General features: G+C 37.7%; 1 protein-coding gene across 1 annotated transcript in view; it reads left to right on the top strand.

Annotated features, from left to right (window-relative positions):
* Nucleotides 1-19,672, top strand: part of UBE4B (ubiquitination factor E4B) — a 41,972-nt gene that overhangs the window by 2,252 nt on the left and 20,048 nt on the right. Inside the window, exons 2-8 of the mRNA XM_026862939.1 lie at nucleotides 5,843-6,029; nucleotides 10,723-10,858; nucleotides 11,390-11,477; nucleotides 13,792-13,936; nucleotides 14,761-14,989; nucleotides 15,455-15,865; nucleotides 16,735-16,848. Of these exons, the coding sequence (XP_026718740.1) occupies nucleotides 5,843-6,029; nucleotides 10,723-10,858; nucleotides 11,390-11,477; nucleotides 13,792-13,936; nucleotides 14,761-14,989; nucleotides 15,455-15,865; nucleotides 16,735-16,848 (1,310 nt within the window). The remainder of the gene's footprint in view (nucleotides 1-5,842; nucleotides 6,030-10,722; nucleotides 10,859-11,389; nucleotides 11,478-13,791; nucleotides 13,937-14,760; nucleotides 14,990-15,454; nucleotides 15,866-16,734; nucleotides 16,849-19,672) is intronic.

The raw sequence follows: 19,672 nt of genomic DNA, 5'->3' as shown, positions 1-19,672 counted from the left end.
GCGGGCGGGAGGCGCCACGGGGGGCGACCGGGACCCGCGGGGAGAGGGTGCCGGGCTATTCCGCGGCCCTTTTCTTGACTCCAAGGTGAAGCTTGTATGTGGGCAGGAGCGTTTTGCCTTCGCCCGGTGTCACTGTTCTGTTTTTCGTGACCCTTCTTCGTGCTGTCCCTGACCTGCGACCCCCTGGCTGGTCGATGGGGTTGAATTGCTTCTCTCCTTGGTTAATTGTTTATTCTCTGCTTCCATCTGCCAGGTAGTCTTTGTCTGGAGGATGTTTCCTTTCTGTATTCAACGCTGGGTGTTGTTTTCTGTGTGTGATTTAAAAAAGGATGCTACTTTTTAGCATAGTGAGATGCTTAAATCTTGATTCCTTGGGCTCTTTACTGAGAAGCAGGAGGTGTGTGTGTGTTTGTGTGGTCTTACATTTTATCGGATTTCTTTTTGACACAGGCTTGTCAGTTTTCCGATCCTTCCTTTGATTTACTTTTCAATTTTTATTCTACCTCTTGTTCTTTCACTTAAGAGTTATATGTTGTGACTGACAAACATACGACATGGAATAACGTGAGCTGTTTTTTGTTTCTTCTCTTTAAAGGGTGGTGTTTTTTTTTAATATAGACTTTGCTTATATATTGGAGGACTTCCAAATGGATTATGTGGTGATACTGGTCAGGATATAGGCAGTTTCCCGCCGTCCCAGTGAAATCTCAAATTATGTACAACTTCAAATCTTCCCTCATCTCTTTAAAATAATATTTTTATATTAAAGTGTATTGCATACATATAAAGTGTATTGTATTGGACCAGATGCATCATAGGCTCATTGCTGTACTTACGCTCCAGGGAGGATCAAAAGAAGTTATTTTTGGTTTGTGCCATATCTTATGGTAGGTTTGTAGAGCAAGGTGGCTGCTGTTGTCACTTAGATTTGTATTCCATAAAGTTAGGATGTCTTTCATTATGTTGTGTATCATGATTTAGCAATCCTACTATATTGCAGCAAGAACTAGGAGGAAATGCCTTATTCTATTTATTTGATGAAGGTCCTCGTACTCTCTGGAAACACTGAGAAAAGGAGTACAAATCCGATGTTGGGGGGAGTGGGATACAACACTAGTGTTGTGATTTCTACTGTGAAAAGGGATCTCTGATTTTATGGGTGTATTTCATGAGTACTTTGTTTACATGCAGTTCTTCAGATTGTGAAACTGCATCTGATTATGAGGTGTTTTATGATTAATTTCAGAATTATTTAACCTATGTAAGCTTGTTTGTGTCACTGCTTCAGCATATTACTGACATCATCAAAAGCACTGCATCATGGAACTGAAGCTGCAGAAAATGAGTTCTCCAATAGGGACTCATTTACCTTCTCTGGCAAAATGTTTTCCTCAAGTGACTCAAGTTTTTCCATGTCTTTCTACTACGGTTCAGCTAGGACCAAAACTGACTGTTTGGGTGATTGCTTGAGACAAATAATCTTACATAATTTTTGGATAGTCATGCTGTCCCTTTTTATAGTTAATGGACCCGTCATTGAAAAGTCAGAGCCAAGTCTATTTTAATATTCCTCCACATCTCCACTTTACTGTTACTTGGCATAGTGGACCCTGGATCAGAGGTGGACCATGCAGAAAAACAGCCTTCTAAAATACATTGTATGTGACTTCTCTCTGATCCCGGCTTTTTATCTGGCAGTAACTGAAGGTGAAAAAACACTTAATTAAAGTTGAAACTAATTGCAAGTCTCTTGTTGATTAGATTATTTTTTTACAGCGAACCATAATTAAGTAAAACAATAACAGGTTGTAACTTAAAAAGGAGACAGATACAATTTGATAATGGCTTTAGGCCTATAGGATATATTTTAGCTTCAAGAAGATATTTTCACTGCTATCAACAGTGTCACTGAGATTTTCTCAGTGTTTAATTTATTGAAGCACTAGAAGTTCTCGTTCACTACAGACCATACTAAAATTTCTAGGAGAGGAGGAAAGAAAATTCCTTTTTAGTGTGTCAATTTTAGTGTGAGTGATAGCACAAGATTGAGAATAGGAACTGCACAGAAAAAAGCAGAGTCAAGCTACATGTGACATAAAATGGGAAAGAGTAATGTGAACTTAGAATCCTTTGACATGTACATGATTTTTGGGTAGTTCAGTGTTTTCTATGCATACAGCGTGACCAGTGTCACCAGAAAAGGAAGCAGTTCTTAAACCAGTTTAGCATATGCTAACGAATACAATAAAAATAAAACTATCCCTTCCCATTACCCTTTATTGTATAGATTTGGAACGATGATTATGGCAGAACAAAAATATTTCCTTAGTCTTACTAAGCAGTTGCCGCTAAAGTAGATGTAGATAGCGATGATTTTTTTTTTTTTATCTGAGAGCGTGTGAGCCTGAGGGACCAGTCTTGGTTGTATTTTTATTGGTCTGCTGCAAAATTAAATTATCAGTAAACTATTGTCCACAGGGTGCTATTTTTACATCGTTTGTTGTAGTGTGTCCAGCTATCAGCTTTTAAGAAGTCCGGTAAGATCAAAAATGTATTTCTGAAAACTACTGTTCAAAGACATACTCCAGATGTGTCCAGCAAAAACTGTACTAATTAAAGAACAATGGGTTTTTTTTCCATCCAACCAATTAGATTCTTTTAATTAACTATTTAAAGTCTGTATTATGGAGCTGTGCTCTGTAGGGAAGATGGGCATTGTTCATTCCATAGCCTATGTAACAGTACCAAATAGCTTGCCACTGTTAGGTAATATACTGATACATAACAGCTTTGTCATGACTATTGCAAGTACTTATTGCTGAAATCTAGGGCTAGGTATTATTGAGGTACCCTAAACTTTTCGAAGAAAATATTTTTTAAAAACCCACTCGTGTTTCTTCATGATAATTTGGACAGGCATTCAGTCTGAAATGAGAACAGGTTGGTTTGAACTCCCACAATTCTAACATGTTATTTGTGTTACGTGAAGGCAACAGGTTGTGTCCTCATTTGTGCCTCGTACTGTGCAGACTATGTCTTCTGTGTCCCCACGTTGTACCCTGAGCATAAAGCCTGTCTTCTCTCATCTTGTGCCTTAAGACTGAACAGCATCTGGGGAGTTAACTGGATAGAATGTACACCAGTTTTATGCTGTATTCTCTAACTTCTCTTTCAGCCCGCACCTTTGCCTTTCTAGGATATCTTTGTTTCTCCCCCTTTTTTCTTTCTCACTTAAAGCTTTCTAATCTTAGATCAAATTTCAGATTTCTGTGATAATTTTATGTAAACCTAGAGGAATATGGCAACTCAGAATACTGAAGAACCAAATCTGATCCTTTAACAATTGCTAAATGTACCCTCAGTTGTGAAAGCTCTCTCTTTCGGAGGAAAAAATATTCAGAGTGTATTTATATTTTAACGTTAATTTGTTCAGCAGTAAGGAAGATGAGTATAATTTGCCTATCATTCTTAAAGGGGCAGGGAAAAAATCTTATATTAGTTTTAATTGCCATATCTTATCTAAAAGCAGCTCGGTGTCTATGCAGATTTCTTTGTTCTGTGTCCTCTCCAGAAATTTTTTCAGGGCAGGTTTCAGTCTGGGGGATTGGTCTGTAAGAAAGATGAGTGGCTGATGGCCTAGGAGTGACAAATACAAGGCAGACAGTTCATCTTGGTGTCCTCCTGCCTCAACAGCCATGAGTTGCAGCTGGTTTTGATGTAACCTCGGCATTCATCTAGCCTAGTGCTGTAGGTGAAGGAATGCTGAGTGGCCTGTGACCCCAATTATCTGCTTGAAACTGGGAGATGATGAAGAGCGGTTTTGTGCGAATCATACCTTCTGGGGGATATGACCTTGTTTGAGTAATCAACGCTTGACTGTACTTGAGAATAAATTGATAACTATTGCTTATTATCTGTGCCTTTTTCTTCTCACACATTTCCTTCCTAACATCAGATTTGGAACTGGCTAGCAAGAATGAGTACAAACAGGTGTGGAAAAGTTTCACATCACATTTATTTTTCTCACTTTTTACATAAGTAACCTTCATCTTTCTCCCTCAGCCACTGCTGCATATATGGGCTGTTAGTGTGTGTACTTGTTTTCTCCATTTCTCCTTCCTATTCCTTTATCTAAAAAAAAATGGTTATCGATCAATTGAATGGTAAGGAAACAGCTTTTAAAACTTTAATTCAACAGGATTTCATTACAGCTAGGCTGTTTTACCAGTAATATTTTTGATACAGCTTTGTGAGCTATGAACACTTCATCTGGATTCAGCGATAGGGAAAACAGATATGGGGATGTGTAGCTGCTGTTCTCTTGGGTGAGGTAGTTCTGTAGTTTGTTCAGATAAACAGCTGAAAAAATAAGATGTAACATACAAGTGGAGAAAAATGAAGATATTTAAAAAAAACCTTTATAGGGACTCTGATACGTACAGCTTCTACTTACGGCGAAGCTAAACAATTAATTTATGCAATAATCTCCCTTATTTTGATTGACAAGGAGGGGGGATTAGGACACTCTAACCATAGTCTTTTAAATTTATTTTTCCTGTTGTAATAACAACAAAAAAATTAGTTTTCTAGCTGCCTTCCATTTTTATGTGGTGACACCTGTCATGGAGGAAGATGTAGTTTCAGACACTGTTTTCCCACAGTTTTTGGAGTCTGATTTAATTTGATCTGTTCTTCTTCCTGTTGGAGTGGGTTTCAGAGGCCATTAAATGATGACAGTCATGTAGCATAGACATTGATTGACTTGACACACATCTTTTGTTCACTCTTTCATTTGCTTGGCAGCTCTTTAGGATTATGAGCAGAAATTAAAACATGGAATGCTTGAGTATTGTAATACAAAGAAGGAGTAACGTGAATTACTTATTTTTGCAGGGAGTGGACGTCCTCAAACATGATACTTCTGTTTTGTGCTAGGCTCTATTTTGAGCTGAAGATGTAAGCTTTACGAACTGATTCTTTGAGGCAGACCAATAAAAAATTTATTTTCTTTTTACATTTATGCCTAGATTTTCAGTGGAAGCACCTATCAATGATGACTTTTATAACTTACTTTGTCTGTTTCTCATGTATGATATTAGTGTTATGTGGTCATATATTTTAATAAATAGGTTCATAATGGTTTTATGAAGTTGGTGTTTGAAGGCAGATGCTTCTCCGTCTTACCAGTAACATGCAAAAACTGTTTCTTAAATTGTGTGGTGTAATGTCTCTAGGTGATGAGAGGATGTTATTTACTGTCTGTCTTTACTTCTCAGGATGTTTTTGTCCAGCAGATGAGTTGCATATTTTTAGTGTGTTTCAGTCCAACGTGGACAGCGGTTGTCTCTAATACCTTTCAACCGGACCTTCTTTAGCATGGATGTTTTTATTAGTATCATGTGGTGTGAAATTAAGGCAAAGATCATGTTCATCTTGTCACTTTTATCAGATTAATGTAGTTTGTTTCATCAAATGCCAAAATAAACAGGTAGGAGTGTTACAGGTTTTGGAATTGCTGAGTAGTAAATGTTAAACTTGTTTTACACAACAGTTTGGGGGACAAACACAGTGTTCTCCAGTGCAAATGGTTTTCCAAGGGAGCATATACATACTTTAAGTCTAAACGTCAAGGGTGTTTTAGTAATGTCACGCAGAACAGAGAAACAGCAGTGAGACTTGGCTCCATTTAGCAGGTTATCAAGTCAAGCTTCTATATTTGCGGTTTCACAGGAGTCAATACCCCAGCTGTGCAGGGAGGCCAAAGGGCAACCCCGGGGTGCGTGTGCGTATGTACGCACGAAGGAGCTTGTTTATTTGCTGTTATTTTATTTCCTTTGTGCAGATTCGTCGAAGGCGCCTTGCTCGGTTGGCAGGTGGACCATCTTCCCAGCCTACTACGCCACTGACATCACCGCAGAGAGAGACCCCACCTGGACCACCTGTAGTTGCACCAGCCCCGGGGCCATCCCATAGTCTGGGCCTAAATGTCCACAGCATGACCCCAGCTACCTCTCCAATTGGTGCATCAGGTAGGCTGGCATGTTAGTGACAAAAATTATGACTGTATTTCTACTGAAAGTTATTACACAACTCGGTATCCTTAGAACATAAATGCTATTACTGGCATTATTTCTGCTGTTACTAGCAGTAATCTCAGAAAGAAACCTTCTAAAATAGTGAAGATAGTCTTTTGTTTTCATTTTCCATATAATAATAATACAATTGTTTTCCAGATATCAGTAAACAGCTTTTAAAATACAGGTTACCAAAACTTGAAATGTGTTATACAATTTAATATTACCAACAAGAAAGCTGATCTGTCAAGGAGACAGGAAAAAAACCCTTTTTAGTCTTGCAACACAGTTTTTATTGATTGGTTTCTATTTACATTTTAGCAATCAGTCCCAAGTTCATTTCTGATCTTTAATTACTAGCATTTGGCACAATTAAAAATAGTAGGCTGTGACTGTGCTTTGTCAGTGTAAGAATAAAGTATTTGCTTTCTCTGTTGTATTACTTTGCCAATTCACTATTTGCTGTAGTGAATAGAAATAGGATATTTACAGATGGTATTTATTTCGGAAGATATGTGTAATGCCTGATATGAAAATCAGACAAGTGCAGAAGGCATGGAATGTTGGTAAAGTTGCTTTGTACAGAGGTGAAGACAATATTCTTATATATAGCAGCACTTTTGACCTAAAAAAAATATAAACTTTTGATTTCAAGTTGAATATTGTGGAAATCAAAACAAATTAGCATGTCTTCCAGTATTGTGATCTTTATCTGAAAACTTAAATTGTTTTGCATGGTGTGCTGCGGAGCTTAAGAGGTTTGCAAAACCAGTCTCAAACCAAATGTCAAGGTTGTTTTAAGCAGGTTTTCAATATCCTAGAATTATTTAGGTTGAAAAAGACCCTTAAGATCCTTGAGTCACCTGTTTGATGTCCTTATTTTGATATGCCCAAAACTGCACACAGGGCTTGAAGCGTTTTCTAATAATTTCATAGAAACCGTATTTTTTCCAGTGCTCCTTAATAAGGGTGCAGAGTTCTTTATCTATTTACCTTTTTGCTTTCTGAAATGTTATTTTCTTCCCTTGGGCAAGTGCAGTAATTTACAAGTTTGTCGGGTAATTTAATTACAGTGCTGTTCTGAAATACCTAAGTGACTCCTTCCTGCTTATTTTGTTGCCTTTTACCCAAAGCAGGACAGAGGAAAGCTATCAAAAGCATTTCCTGAGAAAAGCGTATGGCAGGTGGAATTTAACACTGTGTATTGTATTGTCCTCATGATTATAGACAGCAACCCACAAGCAAAGGTGACTTTTTTTTTAAAGAGCAGTGCAGAGGTCACTTACTGTGTTCACTCAGCCTGTGGTTACATGACTATTTTAACCCACCTTAGGTCTGACTCTTGCTGGAAGCAGTATTTCTCACTGCCTCTCCCTCTGCTATCCTTAGCAACTGTGTGCTGAGGTGGATCATGGTCTTAATCCACATGAAAGCAAACTCAGGAACAATAAAAGGATAGTTTTTAAATAGATGAGGTCCTGATCCATCACACTGCACAACTGTATAAACGATAATGCCAACAGAGCAGGAGGTGTGGAAACAGGTACCTGAAGGTAGGAATGTTTGTGTACTGACAGGTTTATCATGGTTTGAAGTGGTCGGATGGCTAAGACCATAAAGACTTCTGTTTTAAGAATCGGTCTATTTGCACTGGACAGTACCTAATTGTACTGACTAGACTGATGACCAGAAACAAAAGTTACCTGGTCAGTGTAGTGTTCGCTTCCTACAGTGGAAGCAATTTAATGTGTGTCTCTTTGACACCAGGGTAACAGATATAGTTAAATTGGGGAATACATCAGGAAAAAATGTTCATGGCTGGTTATCTGCTGTATTTATTCAGCATAAATGAAGACTCAGCTAATGCTGTGTGGTTTGCAGGAGTTCCTTTGAGCAGTAGACTAAAATGACTGCAGAGGATTTTAATTCATTTGGACATGCAGGAGCAGCCTCAGCAGAACAGTGTCCTTGCAATCATCCAATTTTGTAAGAACTTGCATGTCACGGTGAGATCAGACTTACACATCAATACCATGAAAAATATGATGATTATTCTCTATGTATTTTGAAAATATTTTGGAAAGCCTGAAAATAGTGTATCAGTGACAGCCACATGTACTTAGTGTGCGGTCTTTCTAGTTTTTGCATGTCTTTATGCTGTATTGTTTCCTTTTTTTTTTTTTTTTAAAAGGAAAACTGGAACTTCACGTGTCAGGTATTTTGTTGTATACCTGATCCAGCAAAGTACAGAGGGCAGTGAATTCTGGAAGATTTGTTGTGAGAAGGTGGTAGGTAGGACAGTTTGTTTAAAGAGGCCTGTTAATGAGTGCTGCAGTATAACTGTTAAAGTACATTGTCCTGGCAGTTAGACCCCAAGGGAGTGTAGAGCATGCACTTCACCCTGGTAAGCCACGTATGCTCTAGTCTCTTTATCCACTAAGCTAGCTTTTTCTTTGGAAGAGGGAGGACTCAAGAAAGACTGCCCCTTTATATCGGTGATGTACTGGAAGAGAACGAGGCTGTAACTCGGATATCTTAACTCAGCAGCATGCTGGAATACCCTGCTGCAGTCTGCCTTCACCTGCCATGGGACAGTGTATTTCTGATGGGTCTTATCTTTTGGGAAACTACATCACTGAAGTTCTGCTTTTTAAAGTTACTTTTAGTTAACCTGATTGACCTGAGTGACTTCACTCAGCTTGGACACTATACTTAATATTTCTATACCCTTGGTTTGTGGAGAAACTGTACTAGGCTTGGGGCCTCTACCTTGCACAAGGACTTTCAGTGTCAGAGCTGTAATATGCATCACTAAAATTCCAGGTCATTTAGAACTGAAATGGAGTTTTTCTTGACATTTTCCTGCTTCCTGGGTGAGAGCTTTTGCAGGATTTAATATTGGCAAATAGGTGGTTAAGTGAAATCTAACTTTTCTTGGAGGATGTTTATGAACGAATGACAATACCCAGCTATGTCCCTAAAGTTACAAACCAAAGCATAGAAGCTTTGAACAAACCCAAATAAAATTTACATTTAGCAAATACTTTGTGATATGTACAAGTTACATATGCATTTTATGTTGTCCTGCTATACTTTTAGAGTGCTTTTATGTGGCTTCATTTACAGAACATAAGTGTTTGGACAACCTTGTTAAATTCTTTTCTGAATACCAGTGAAAATTAATTTTACCTCGTGCATCTTTTCCACTTTGTATTTGAAGATTTGAGTGTTTTCTGGATACTGACTTATTTCCAGCCTAATATAAGCAGTCAAATATAAAGTGTTTTTATGCCCAGGGAACTAAAACAGTAGTTTTGAAGCTGTAGAATGAAGCAATTTTGCCTACCTCCCATGTGGAATATCTAGTTGCTCTTCAGCAAACTGTCTTATAAATGGGGTTTTTCTGTCTTCTGCATTTTTTTCCTGTAAAAATGAGTGGTTTCAAGACGTAGAAAAGCTTTCAGAAGGGTAGTCAAAACCAAGCAGCTTGTGTCATAGAGCATAATCCTGATTTGTTCTGTTTTGCTGCCCCCACTGTGAACTTCAAAATGTGTTGCCGCCCTAAATGCAGGGCAAGCTTGCACTTCTCAGTAGTAACACTGAAACGCAGCCAGGGCTGGAATTTAAAAATAGGTTATCAATCTGGTTTTACACTTCTCACCTGAAACCTGATGCTGTTTGGGGAGTGTCTTTTAAACTGTGGGCAAAAGAACCCAAATGAGTGAAATTCATTACTGCTTTCTTTTTAAACAGAGAGATCAATAATGCCTTTTTGCCTGCTCCTTCAAGGAGTCTGTTTACTGACATGCAAAAACCTGGTATTGATAAAACTACAGTTGCAGCTTGCAATTAATGCTACTTTATTATAAATCATGACTTCAAAGAGTATCATTAAGCACAAATTTTAGGAATAGACTGTGCCTAAGAGCACTTTTCATTTAGATGTTTAGTGCATAAAACTTTATTTCTACCATGCTAGTATCTAACACTCCTCTGAAGTCTTCTTTGCAGAGTGAATCCATCCTTTCATATCCTCATGCTCATCAGCCGTGCTCCAATTGCTCTCCAATTGGAGATATACCAATATATTGCTCTCCATTTGCTGGTATTGTACTTAGGGCCTGTTGTTAGGGCTTCTTGGATGCTTATTTTGTGCTTGTGGAGAAGTACTGATAATTTCCCAGTAAATTGTGGGAGGTTTTGAGGGAAGACTATCAGAACTCAGATTAGTTTTGTCCTGTATCCTCACCCAAGTTCACTTCATCGTAATGACCCAGCGTGAAGTCCTATTCTGATAGGACTGACCTTTAGAGGGGCTTTGATGAGGTCCTAAGGTAGAGCAGTCTTTTAAGAGTTCAGTTTGCTATTTTATAATGGGATTGAATCTATGACCACTTCACAGATGCAAATTTAGTTTTGTTCTGTGTTGTCATGCAGGTAAGCATTCCTATGTTGCTGCTGCAAGAGGAAGTAGAAAATGTGGTTATCTGTAGTCAAATGTGAACGTTAACATTTATTTCCTAATGCGTTACTAAGAATGCTTAAGAGCTGGATTGAAAAACAGTATTTCCTTTCCTTTTCCATCCAAATGATTGTATAGTGTCTTCTCATCTTTGTAGTAGTAATCTTGGTGGTGCCTTTTCTCTAGGAGTAGCCCACCGAAGCCAGAGCAGCGAAGGAGTGAGTTCACTCAGCAGTTCTCCATCTAACAGCCTTGAAACACAATCTCAGTCTCTCTCTCGGTCTCAGAGCATGGATATTGATAGTGTCTCCTGTGAGAAAAGGTAAAAAAATGCAGCTTGCATAAGCCAGCAAATACTGTACTATGCTAATCATCAAAACTACTTACACAGGAAGGTATTCTGCCACGTCTCACTTCCAGCCATGTTAATGCATTAGGGTTAAATACTTAAAAATGATCACCACTGTGATGCTTCTTCTAGTCTGATTTTAATGGGAATTCCTGACCTAAAGTGATAACAGACAAAGTATTATCTAAGATGTTAAGTGATGAGCCTGTCTGGTGGGGATAATTCAGCTACTCTATTGAAAAAAGAAAAGGTTATGGGATGCGATAGCTCTGTCGTTCATATTGCCTGCTGAATAAATTTAGAATTGTGTTTCCTGAATTCAAAATAAATTCAATATGAGAGGGATTTATCAACTAGTGATTTTAATTTGTGCATGATGGCTGTTCCTGTTGTATTGTTTTTTCTCTGCTGCTTTTACTTAAGGTGACACTCCTTCAGTCAGCATCTTAGAGGACTGTGGCTTTCTACAAGTTAATGGGTTTCTTCTCTTATTTCTACTTACAGTATGTCCCAGGTAGATGTGGATTCAGGAATTGAAAACATGGAGGTGGATGAGAATGATCGCAGAGAGAAAAGGAGTCTGACAGATAAGGTCAGTCTGTCATACATCAGCTGCATGGAAGAGTGAGTTAGCTTGCAGCGAGTTCAGCTATCTCCATATTTTGAATACATGCTTTCTAGAGAGTGGAACTAGCCCTCAGATGTCACATGTGACCAATTTCTTCACCGTTTCCTAATTAGAATTTCTGGGAAGGAAAAAAAGAACTTTCAATCTCAAAGCTGAATTTTGATTTTCTCAAATTGGTTTATGAATGATACTTTGAAAACTGAAGAAGAAAATATTTGTTATATATCGTACAAAGTGACCTATTAATGCCTGGATCTATTTTTTTTAATACTCAGTAGACCTGAAGAAGTATTTCTTAAGGTATTTCTTGCAGCTTATTGGTATAGCATTTATACAGAGGTCTGCTAACAAAGTACTGCTTCAAATGTTATGTATGCCAAAGTAATGCTCTGTAATAAGGTTTTCTTAATGATATTATAAGAGAATAAATAAAAAAATATTTAGCTATCAAGGTTTAAACAGGTGGTAGAACCCTTTAAAGCAGAAGAAAGCAAGCAAGTATGAAGCTCTAATTCACTCCTAAAATCGTCCTCTATGTCATTTGATTTTAAGGCCTGTGTGAAATAAAGCCAAAAAGAAATGGGACATCAGTATAGTGGAGAGAACTTTCTACAACAATTCTTGCAGTGCTCATTAGATGTCTTTGTTTATTCCTGCACTGTCAGTAATAAGGTCAGTTGGTAAAAGCCTGGCTTAAAGCCATGTAGCAATAACCCTGCTGCAGAATACTTTCCAGTCAATTCCTAGCTGCAAATCAGGCAGTCGGACAGCTCGCATTGTGCTACTGTGAAATAAATCGCTCGGAATCAAGGACAATCTTGAAGCGGGGAAGCAGTGGAAAGTAAAATAAAGCTTTGCAGGCATGGTTTAATTCCTCTTACTCATTTTGAGATACCAAAAACCTAAGTGAATAGGAGACAGCATAGTCCTCATGATCAAAAAATTTTCTTGCTTGGTTATCTGCGTTGGAAATGATGTCAATAATAAAGCCTCCTCTGCAGAAATAGGCAGAAGTACTTGAAAACACTAGAATACTCATAATTAGGTCAATAAAAATGTATTAATGTGCCAAAATTTATGGTTTATTAAATGGTTTGAGGGCCAGCTTTTGAAAAGAGTATGGTGCTGATAGTTGCTGGAAATCTCTGATAAATCTAGGCTTACCTACTGGCCATTATGTGGTCTCAAATTTAAAGGGAAAAAAGGGAGTTTTTTAGTAGCAACCATGTTGGGGTTTTTTTTTTCAGTCTGCATTTTGTTATTTCCCATTGACATATATTTTTTCTAAAAGGAAAGAGTATTGCTATCTCAAGAAGTACAATACCTAGCAGTATAACATGCGCTTCTGTTAGTCAAATATGAAAAGGTTTTTTTGGTCTAGGAAACCTCTTCAACTCTTATGGGAAAATAGCCTCAAAGTTAAACCCTTTTCATCTTTGAAATTTTGTGCAGCTAAATGGACTTTTTTGTGTATTATGTTGCTTTTTCAGTGTTGGTAGAAGAGTGTAGCAGGGGACAGAGTTGCTGACTTGTCATGTATGTTTTGGAAATGTTTTTAAATGTCTCTCTTCACATTGCAGGGGGATTTATTTGAGTTTTATTTCTTTGTATTCCACCATTTTTTCAGTGCATACTGCAAGCTGCTGTAGGATTGCAAGAACCCTCCCATTTAACCTTTGCTAGGCACTATATATGGTAGCATTCTTTTCAGAGAAAGTAGTTTTTCATTTTGAGTACGGTTTACATGATGTTCCTTTTTTGGAAAAAAGGGTGGTGAGGCGAATTCTTGAGTCTTTTGTACTTTCCTGACTTCATTCAAGTGAAAGATATTTTTATCTTGGGCAAAGATTTGAAAGCAGAAGAGACTTGGTGAAACTTGCTTCTTCCTGTGGTTTCATTTTTACAAGAAACTGTTAATATCCCTGTGCATAATGAAAATTCAAATCTCCAGTTAATTCCTTAAAGAAGAAATCATAACTATCTTAGTTAAATTTCCTTTCTTATTATACTGATTTTGAATGTGTTTTGGGAATTTGTTTCCTACTGGATTTCTGTGTTTCTACTACATCTTTTCTGCATCTTTTGTGTTTGTTCAGGGTTCTTTTCCAAATACGTTTTCACAAATATATCTATATTTGTTCATAAGTATACAAAATCTGCTATTAACAGTCTGAAGCTTTTTAAAGATGACCGCCATCTGATAAAATTGTGACTTGACTAATACAATTGCAATTAAGTTGATTTTTTTTTTTTTTTTTCCCCCTCCCCCCTAACCAAGGAACCTCTGTCTGGGTCTGAAGTATCTGAGGAGCAAGCTTTACAGCTGGTCTGTAAGATCTTCAGAGTCTCTTGGAAGGACCGAGACAGAGATGTTATCTTCCTGAATTCACTTTCTGCCCAGTTTAAGCAGAATCCAAAGGAAGGTAGGTGTCTGAACTGTTATCGTTGTTAGGGATATTGTTTCAGTTGAGTGACATGTTCTCTACTCTTATTTTTAGCTTTTTCTCTCTTTACTACAATGCCAGAACCACCTACTTGTGGTCTTTGCTTGATTTCAACGTTGGCTATCAGCAGATGTAGCAGGAAATGGAATCCCAAAAAAACCCATGGGAGTGATTGGTCATAGCTCCTCTTTTAGTCAGTTGCTGTGCTCTTGCTGGTTATGTTTTCTGTTATCAAACTAGTGTGCTGATATTGCAGTGTTTCTGGATTTTATTTTTTTTTTTCTGAAAACTTCTACTGACCTAATGGGTTGTTTTATATCATAATACACATTTAGCAGTTAATTTGATGAGCTAGGAGTTCCTGATCATTGTAGGTAACAAATCATATTTAGAATCTCAGCTATAAGATATGACCAAATTGGAAATTGTTATGTGTGGGCATACATGGAGTGGCGGGTGTGTGCGGGTGTTTTTCCTTTCTTTATGACACAACTTGCCCAACTCAAGAGCTGCATGGGAAAGTGAAAGGGATGGACAAGAGAAATTTAATAATCAACAATAATGACATTAGGTTATCTATGATCTGTTTTACTTTCCATAAAAGTTACATTTTTGTGTACTGTAACTTCAGAACCTAGTTAATACAGACAGTGATAGCTGTAAATGTAACTATCAGTCTACTGTTTTGCCAAAAGCAGCACTTAATTCACAGAAGTAAATTACTGTCCTTCTTAGTAGAAATCTCTGACTAATGTGTAGATGAAGATAGTAGGTGAGGATACTAACTCTTTTATTCTTAACAGTGTTTTCAGATTTTAAGGACTTGATCGGGCAGATTTTGATGGAAGTGCTGATGATGTCCACCCAGTCAAGGGATGAAAATCCATTTGCTAGCCTGACGGCTACATCACAGCCAATTGCTGCAGCTGCCCGGTCTCCTGACAGAAGCCTGATTTTAAACATGGGCTCTAACCCAGGAAGCAGCCCAATGTTCTGTAACGTGGGCTCCTTTGGTTCCAGTTCATTATCCAGGTGACTTCTGATTATAACTGAATACTGATTTCACTTGAATATTGATTGGTAGACTAGAAGAGAGAGAGGGGCATAGAAATGTCCCAAGAACAAAACCAGAATAGATCTTTAAAAGTTCTTCACTCTTTCATGTGAATGTCCCTCCATTTCACCATTTTTCATTACACTGCCACAGCTAGAAGTGTATTTAATAGGTTAAAGCCATGTAGATGACTTCTTCTGAGAAATATCTCTAACTTGCATCAGTGGAAGCTATGACTCTTAACTTAAAAGTGTGTAGATTATGACATAGATTCATTCAACATTAGTAAAAGGGAATAATGTGTGTGAGCTTCAGAATTACTGCTGAAGAGTCATCAGAAGGGCAAGGGCTTCTCTTGCTCATTTTAACTTTTTCACCCTTTTCCTGCATATCCTAAATTGTTGCTTTTTTTTTTTTGTCTTTTTCCCCTGTAACTGGTTTAGTCTCTATGGGACTAGTCCAGCTCCTACTACCAATTTCACAAGCTATGTACCAATGACTGGTTCATCTCTTACCCCACCAGCCAGTTCAGTTGCCACTACACCTGTGCCTTCCATTACTGTCAGCTCTCACCTCACAACAACAAGCCCTTCTTGGACGCAGCCTTCCTCTCCGAGGTACCGGCCATACACTGTTGCCCATTCTGGAGGCTTTTCAGCTTCTTCCATCCCGCGTTCCTTGAATATTTCCATCCCATCTAGTTCACAAAGTCCTCCAGCCATGGCTGCTAGCCCTCCAGCCATGCCAGTCATCACATCCAGACAGAGACCCACAACAATGGGTCCACCTTTGTTTACTGCTTCACCCAGTACCTTGCGCAGGCGTTCTTCTTTACAGAACAGGATTCCTTCTAGGTATTTCACAAGAACAAAAGAGTGTGTTTAATGTGTGCTGTGTGGGGTGTGGCATAATCCTGCAATTTGGAAGAATTTATGTTTGTGATGACCTCACTCTACTTACCCTGAGTTGATTTCTGCATTTTGGTTTGTGCTAATATGTTGACTTCCTAACAAGCCATCTTTGCCAAAATGTTGAACTTGCTTCTGTGAACATTTGAAGTGTAATGTGATTACTCTAAAGGTAGCAATATTGTTTTGATTTCCTCCTCTTGCATCCATTCCAGTTAAACTATTAGCTTACTGTTCAGTTGCTACAGCTGGATAATAAACCAAACAGACCTCCTGCTTTGAAAAGAGTTTTCTTGCTAGGGCTTTAGTTGATCTGTTGAAAGTTGTTAGATGCTGGACTGTGTTAGATTTGATTTCCTAGTGCACAGATTTAAATTACAGATTAGCCTATTTCAGTATGATGGGCCAAGTACTACTGCATTTTCTCTGTTGGCTGCTTCTGGAATCCTCAGTCCCTGCAGGAGGGAAAAAGCAAGTATGCAAGGTTGTGAGACCACTGCTTCTAAAGTTCAGTAGCTTAGAATTGTAATACTTATTATTTGGTCAAATTTAAACATTCCCACTTCAGCCATAATGTTTAACTAGCTTTCAAATTGTTTTAAAATTTTTAGTTAGTGAATGTGTGGTGTTTTGATATGCGAATAACTTGTCATAGCGTGACAGAGCATGTTAGTATAGTCTTGGTTTTGCTAACATGGAGTTATCCATTCTTTGCATGTTTAGAGATGATTTTTGTCAGACTTACAAAGAAAAGCTACCATTTACTTTTTCTTTTGGCTTAAATCTGATGGCCTTTTTCATTTTTATTGTGGTAGTATATACGACAACCCTTTCTCCCTCCTCCTTCTTGCCGTTTCTGATGTGTCTGAGGACAGTAGTGATGAAGAAAATGAAGATGATGATTTTTCTTGTGTCCAGTTTGGGTCCAGGTATTGGAGAAAGAGAATGTAACCTGCATGTTTGGTTGCTTAGGAACTAACAGTCTGTGTAGTATCAAGTCTTCTTCAAAGTAACTTGGGAAATGACTAAAGCCAAGGAGATGGCTTGGATGGGTTTTTAAGATGGCCTATAAGCATGTATAATGAATGCTAGTTAGCTCTTTTTTGAAGAGATGACTAAGATAAAGTAAATGTTAATACTGCCTTTTAGGTTTAATGAGCATGATTTCTGAAATGATGTTTGAGTGGAACACCTCATTGGCTATATGAATAGAAGGAGTATTATTCACATGTGGTTGTCATTTTAAAACCAGTGGTACGTCATGTGCATATTTTCCTATCAGAAACTGGGAAATGAGGACAAAGGTTGACATATAGAAAAAGATGAAGTGTCAAATAGGCAGCAGATGCAAACAGTATGACTTCATTTAAGATTTATTACTGCTTGACAGCTGAGGATTGCTACTCTAACCTGTAGAGGAAAATACACCTGAAATGTTAAACTGGTCCTTTGACGTGGTAAGTAGCAGAGGCTGATGTAGTTGCAACAGCCAAGAAGGAGTGCAAAGAGAATATTTGACTGTAAAACAGAGACTTATGAATTGTATAGCAAAGCCCTTTCATTTGTGTGACGTTAAGATACATGAAAACAAAATGAGAGTGGGTATTAGTGAGTTCTGTTTGGAAGCGAGCCTGTGCAAAAAAACCTGCAGAACACTGGATATGCCAAGTTAAAAAAGCTTTTGGAAATATAAGTGCAGGGTAGGTTCTTCTCTAGTCTTACATTGCATTGCAGAGTAATGCTGCAGTGTCTTGGCTGATACAGAAATGTTTTCCCAAAGAAATGCCCCATTCTTTTGTATCAACCAAAATGGGAGAAGTGAATAAATGTTTTATATAAACCCCATGTATTTTAGAAGACTTTTGTGAAAAAATGATACTTCGTGTAGTCTTGTTAGCATCCTGAACACTTCCTGTGAGAGTTCGGAGCCCTGATTATGATTGATAGTAATCCTGAGGTGGCCTGTGTCTGGCCACGTAGGCTAATAGAGCCAGTTACAATTCACAAATGTCTAAGGGAAACAAGATCATAACTTTTAAGACTACATGCATGTTGAACAACTGGGAGGAAAAAAAGAGTTCCTCCCAGACATTTGGTTCCCTTTGATATGTACAGCAAAAGTCAGGGGACATCTAACTGCTTGAACCTTCTTAAAACTAAGATAGATCAAGACTGTAGGTTTGGGGCATTTCCTGACAACACAAAATACTTGGTATGAGACTAGCTTTTTCCCCCCACTAGCTTTTCTGTCTGTGATTGTTCCTGTGATATGTTGGGACATTACTGCTAAAATCAGACTGTTAACTAGAAGACCTTCCAGTAGGCTCTCCTTTTTTCCATTCCAGTCTCATTTCAGGAGAGGGAACTTGATAACACAGCCTTAGGTTTTTTTGTTTGTATGGAATTTAGGATTATTTTTCCCCACTGTTTTGTTTAATTTTTATTTTGTTGGCAATTTAATCCAAATGTTGGCTTGAGGTACGAAGCCTTTTTTAAGGATTTCTGAGGCTGCTATGCTTCTGGAATCTTAGTTTGTGTATTATGCCCTGGCATTCTGCAGATAGCAGTAAAATGTTAGTTAAATTATAAACACAGTGCCTGTACAATTATGCAACAACTTGGATTCTGAAAATACCAAGGCATTCAGTATGTGTATGAAGGATGTATGAGCTTTGTATTAGAATAATTTCAGTTATTGCTTCAATTAAATCATTAACAGAATGACTAACTATACAAGTAGTAGGTTTTTTTAATATAAATTGGTGTTCTTGAACGGGTAATTTTTAAGCTGAATGTGAGAAGTCAAGAGGTTTAAAAGAGACTATAGAAAAGAAAAATGTGTATGATTTTATGGTTACTGAGTACTATTTTAATAAAGCTGCGTTTTACATAGGTTAGTTTTAATTGAATAAATGAAAACAAATTCTCTCTGCAAAAAGAGATTGCTCCTATTAGAAGTTATGTTTTGTAACATGCTGAGTTACCAGGTGCTTAGCAGTAATAACCTTTCCCTGATTTATCAGTTGGACTGCAAAGCTTGCACAACAGATTTGTACAGCTTGATTACTTAAATGTAAGTTATTTCACAATTTAAAGGAAATTCCAGTTTTGACACAGTTTGTAGTTTTAAACATGTTTTTCAAAGATGCATTTAAGGAGCAAATAATCTTATTTTTCCAGTTTAAAATTTGAGGCTTATAAATTGGTCATTTAAATCTGTACTGACTACATACAGACTTTCTTTGAGGAATAGCACTAGACCATCCATGTAATTGCTATTTTAAAATCTCCGTTTACATAAAGCGAATATATCTTGTCTTAATTCCCTTCTGTAAAATGAGGATTTTGCTTTTAATTAGCTTTGCCAAGCTGTTATGTAGAGAAGAATTCTGTTGAGATAACAAGTTTGAGACTGAGAGTTGTGGGGTCTGTTCTCACTTTTGTATTGAATTTCTCTCTTCTCAAGCATGGTTTTGGTTTTGTGTTTACAGTGGTGGTTTTTCCCCCCTGAAGCTGTGCTACTTAATCAAGTGGCATATGTTACTGTAAGGGAATGGACTGAGTTGAAATGACATGATCTTTAATGTGGAAATTTTGAAAGGAACAGTTACTTTGATATATTCTTGGTTTGTTTTTTCTCTTTCCTTAGACTATATAAAGTGATTTTCTGTAGCCCTATCTGTCACCTAAGGTCTCTTCTCTGCCGTGGGAGGATCTTACCTTCCATGGGTTGGGTAGTGTTTAACAGAGCTG

This window comes from Athene cunicularia (genome assembly GCF_003259725.1).
Source record: "Athene cunicularia isolate RWA chromosome 21 unlocalized genomic scaffold, athCun1 chr21_part1, whole genome shotgun sequence".
In the NCBI taxonomy this organism is placed as follows: domain Eukaryota; kingdom Metazoa; phylum Chordata; class Aves; order Strigiformes; family Strigidae; genus Athene; species Athene cunicularia.
This window is presented reverse-complemented; position numbering and strand designations above follow the sequence as displayed.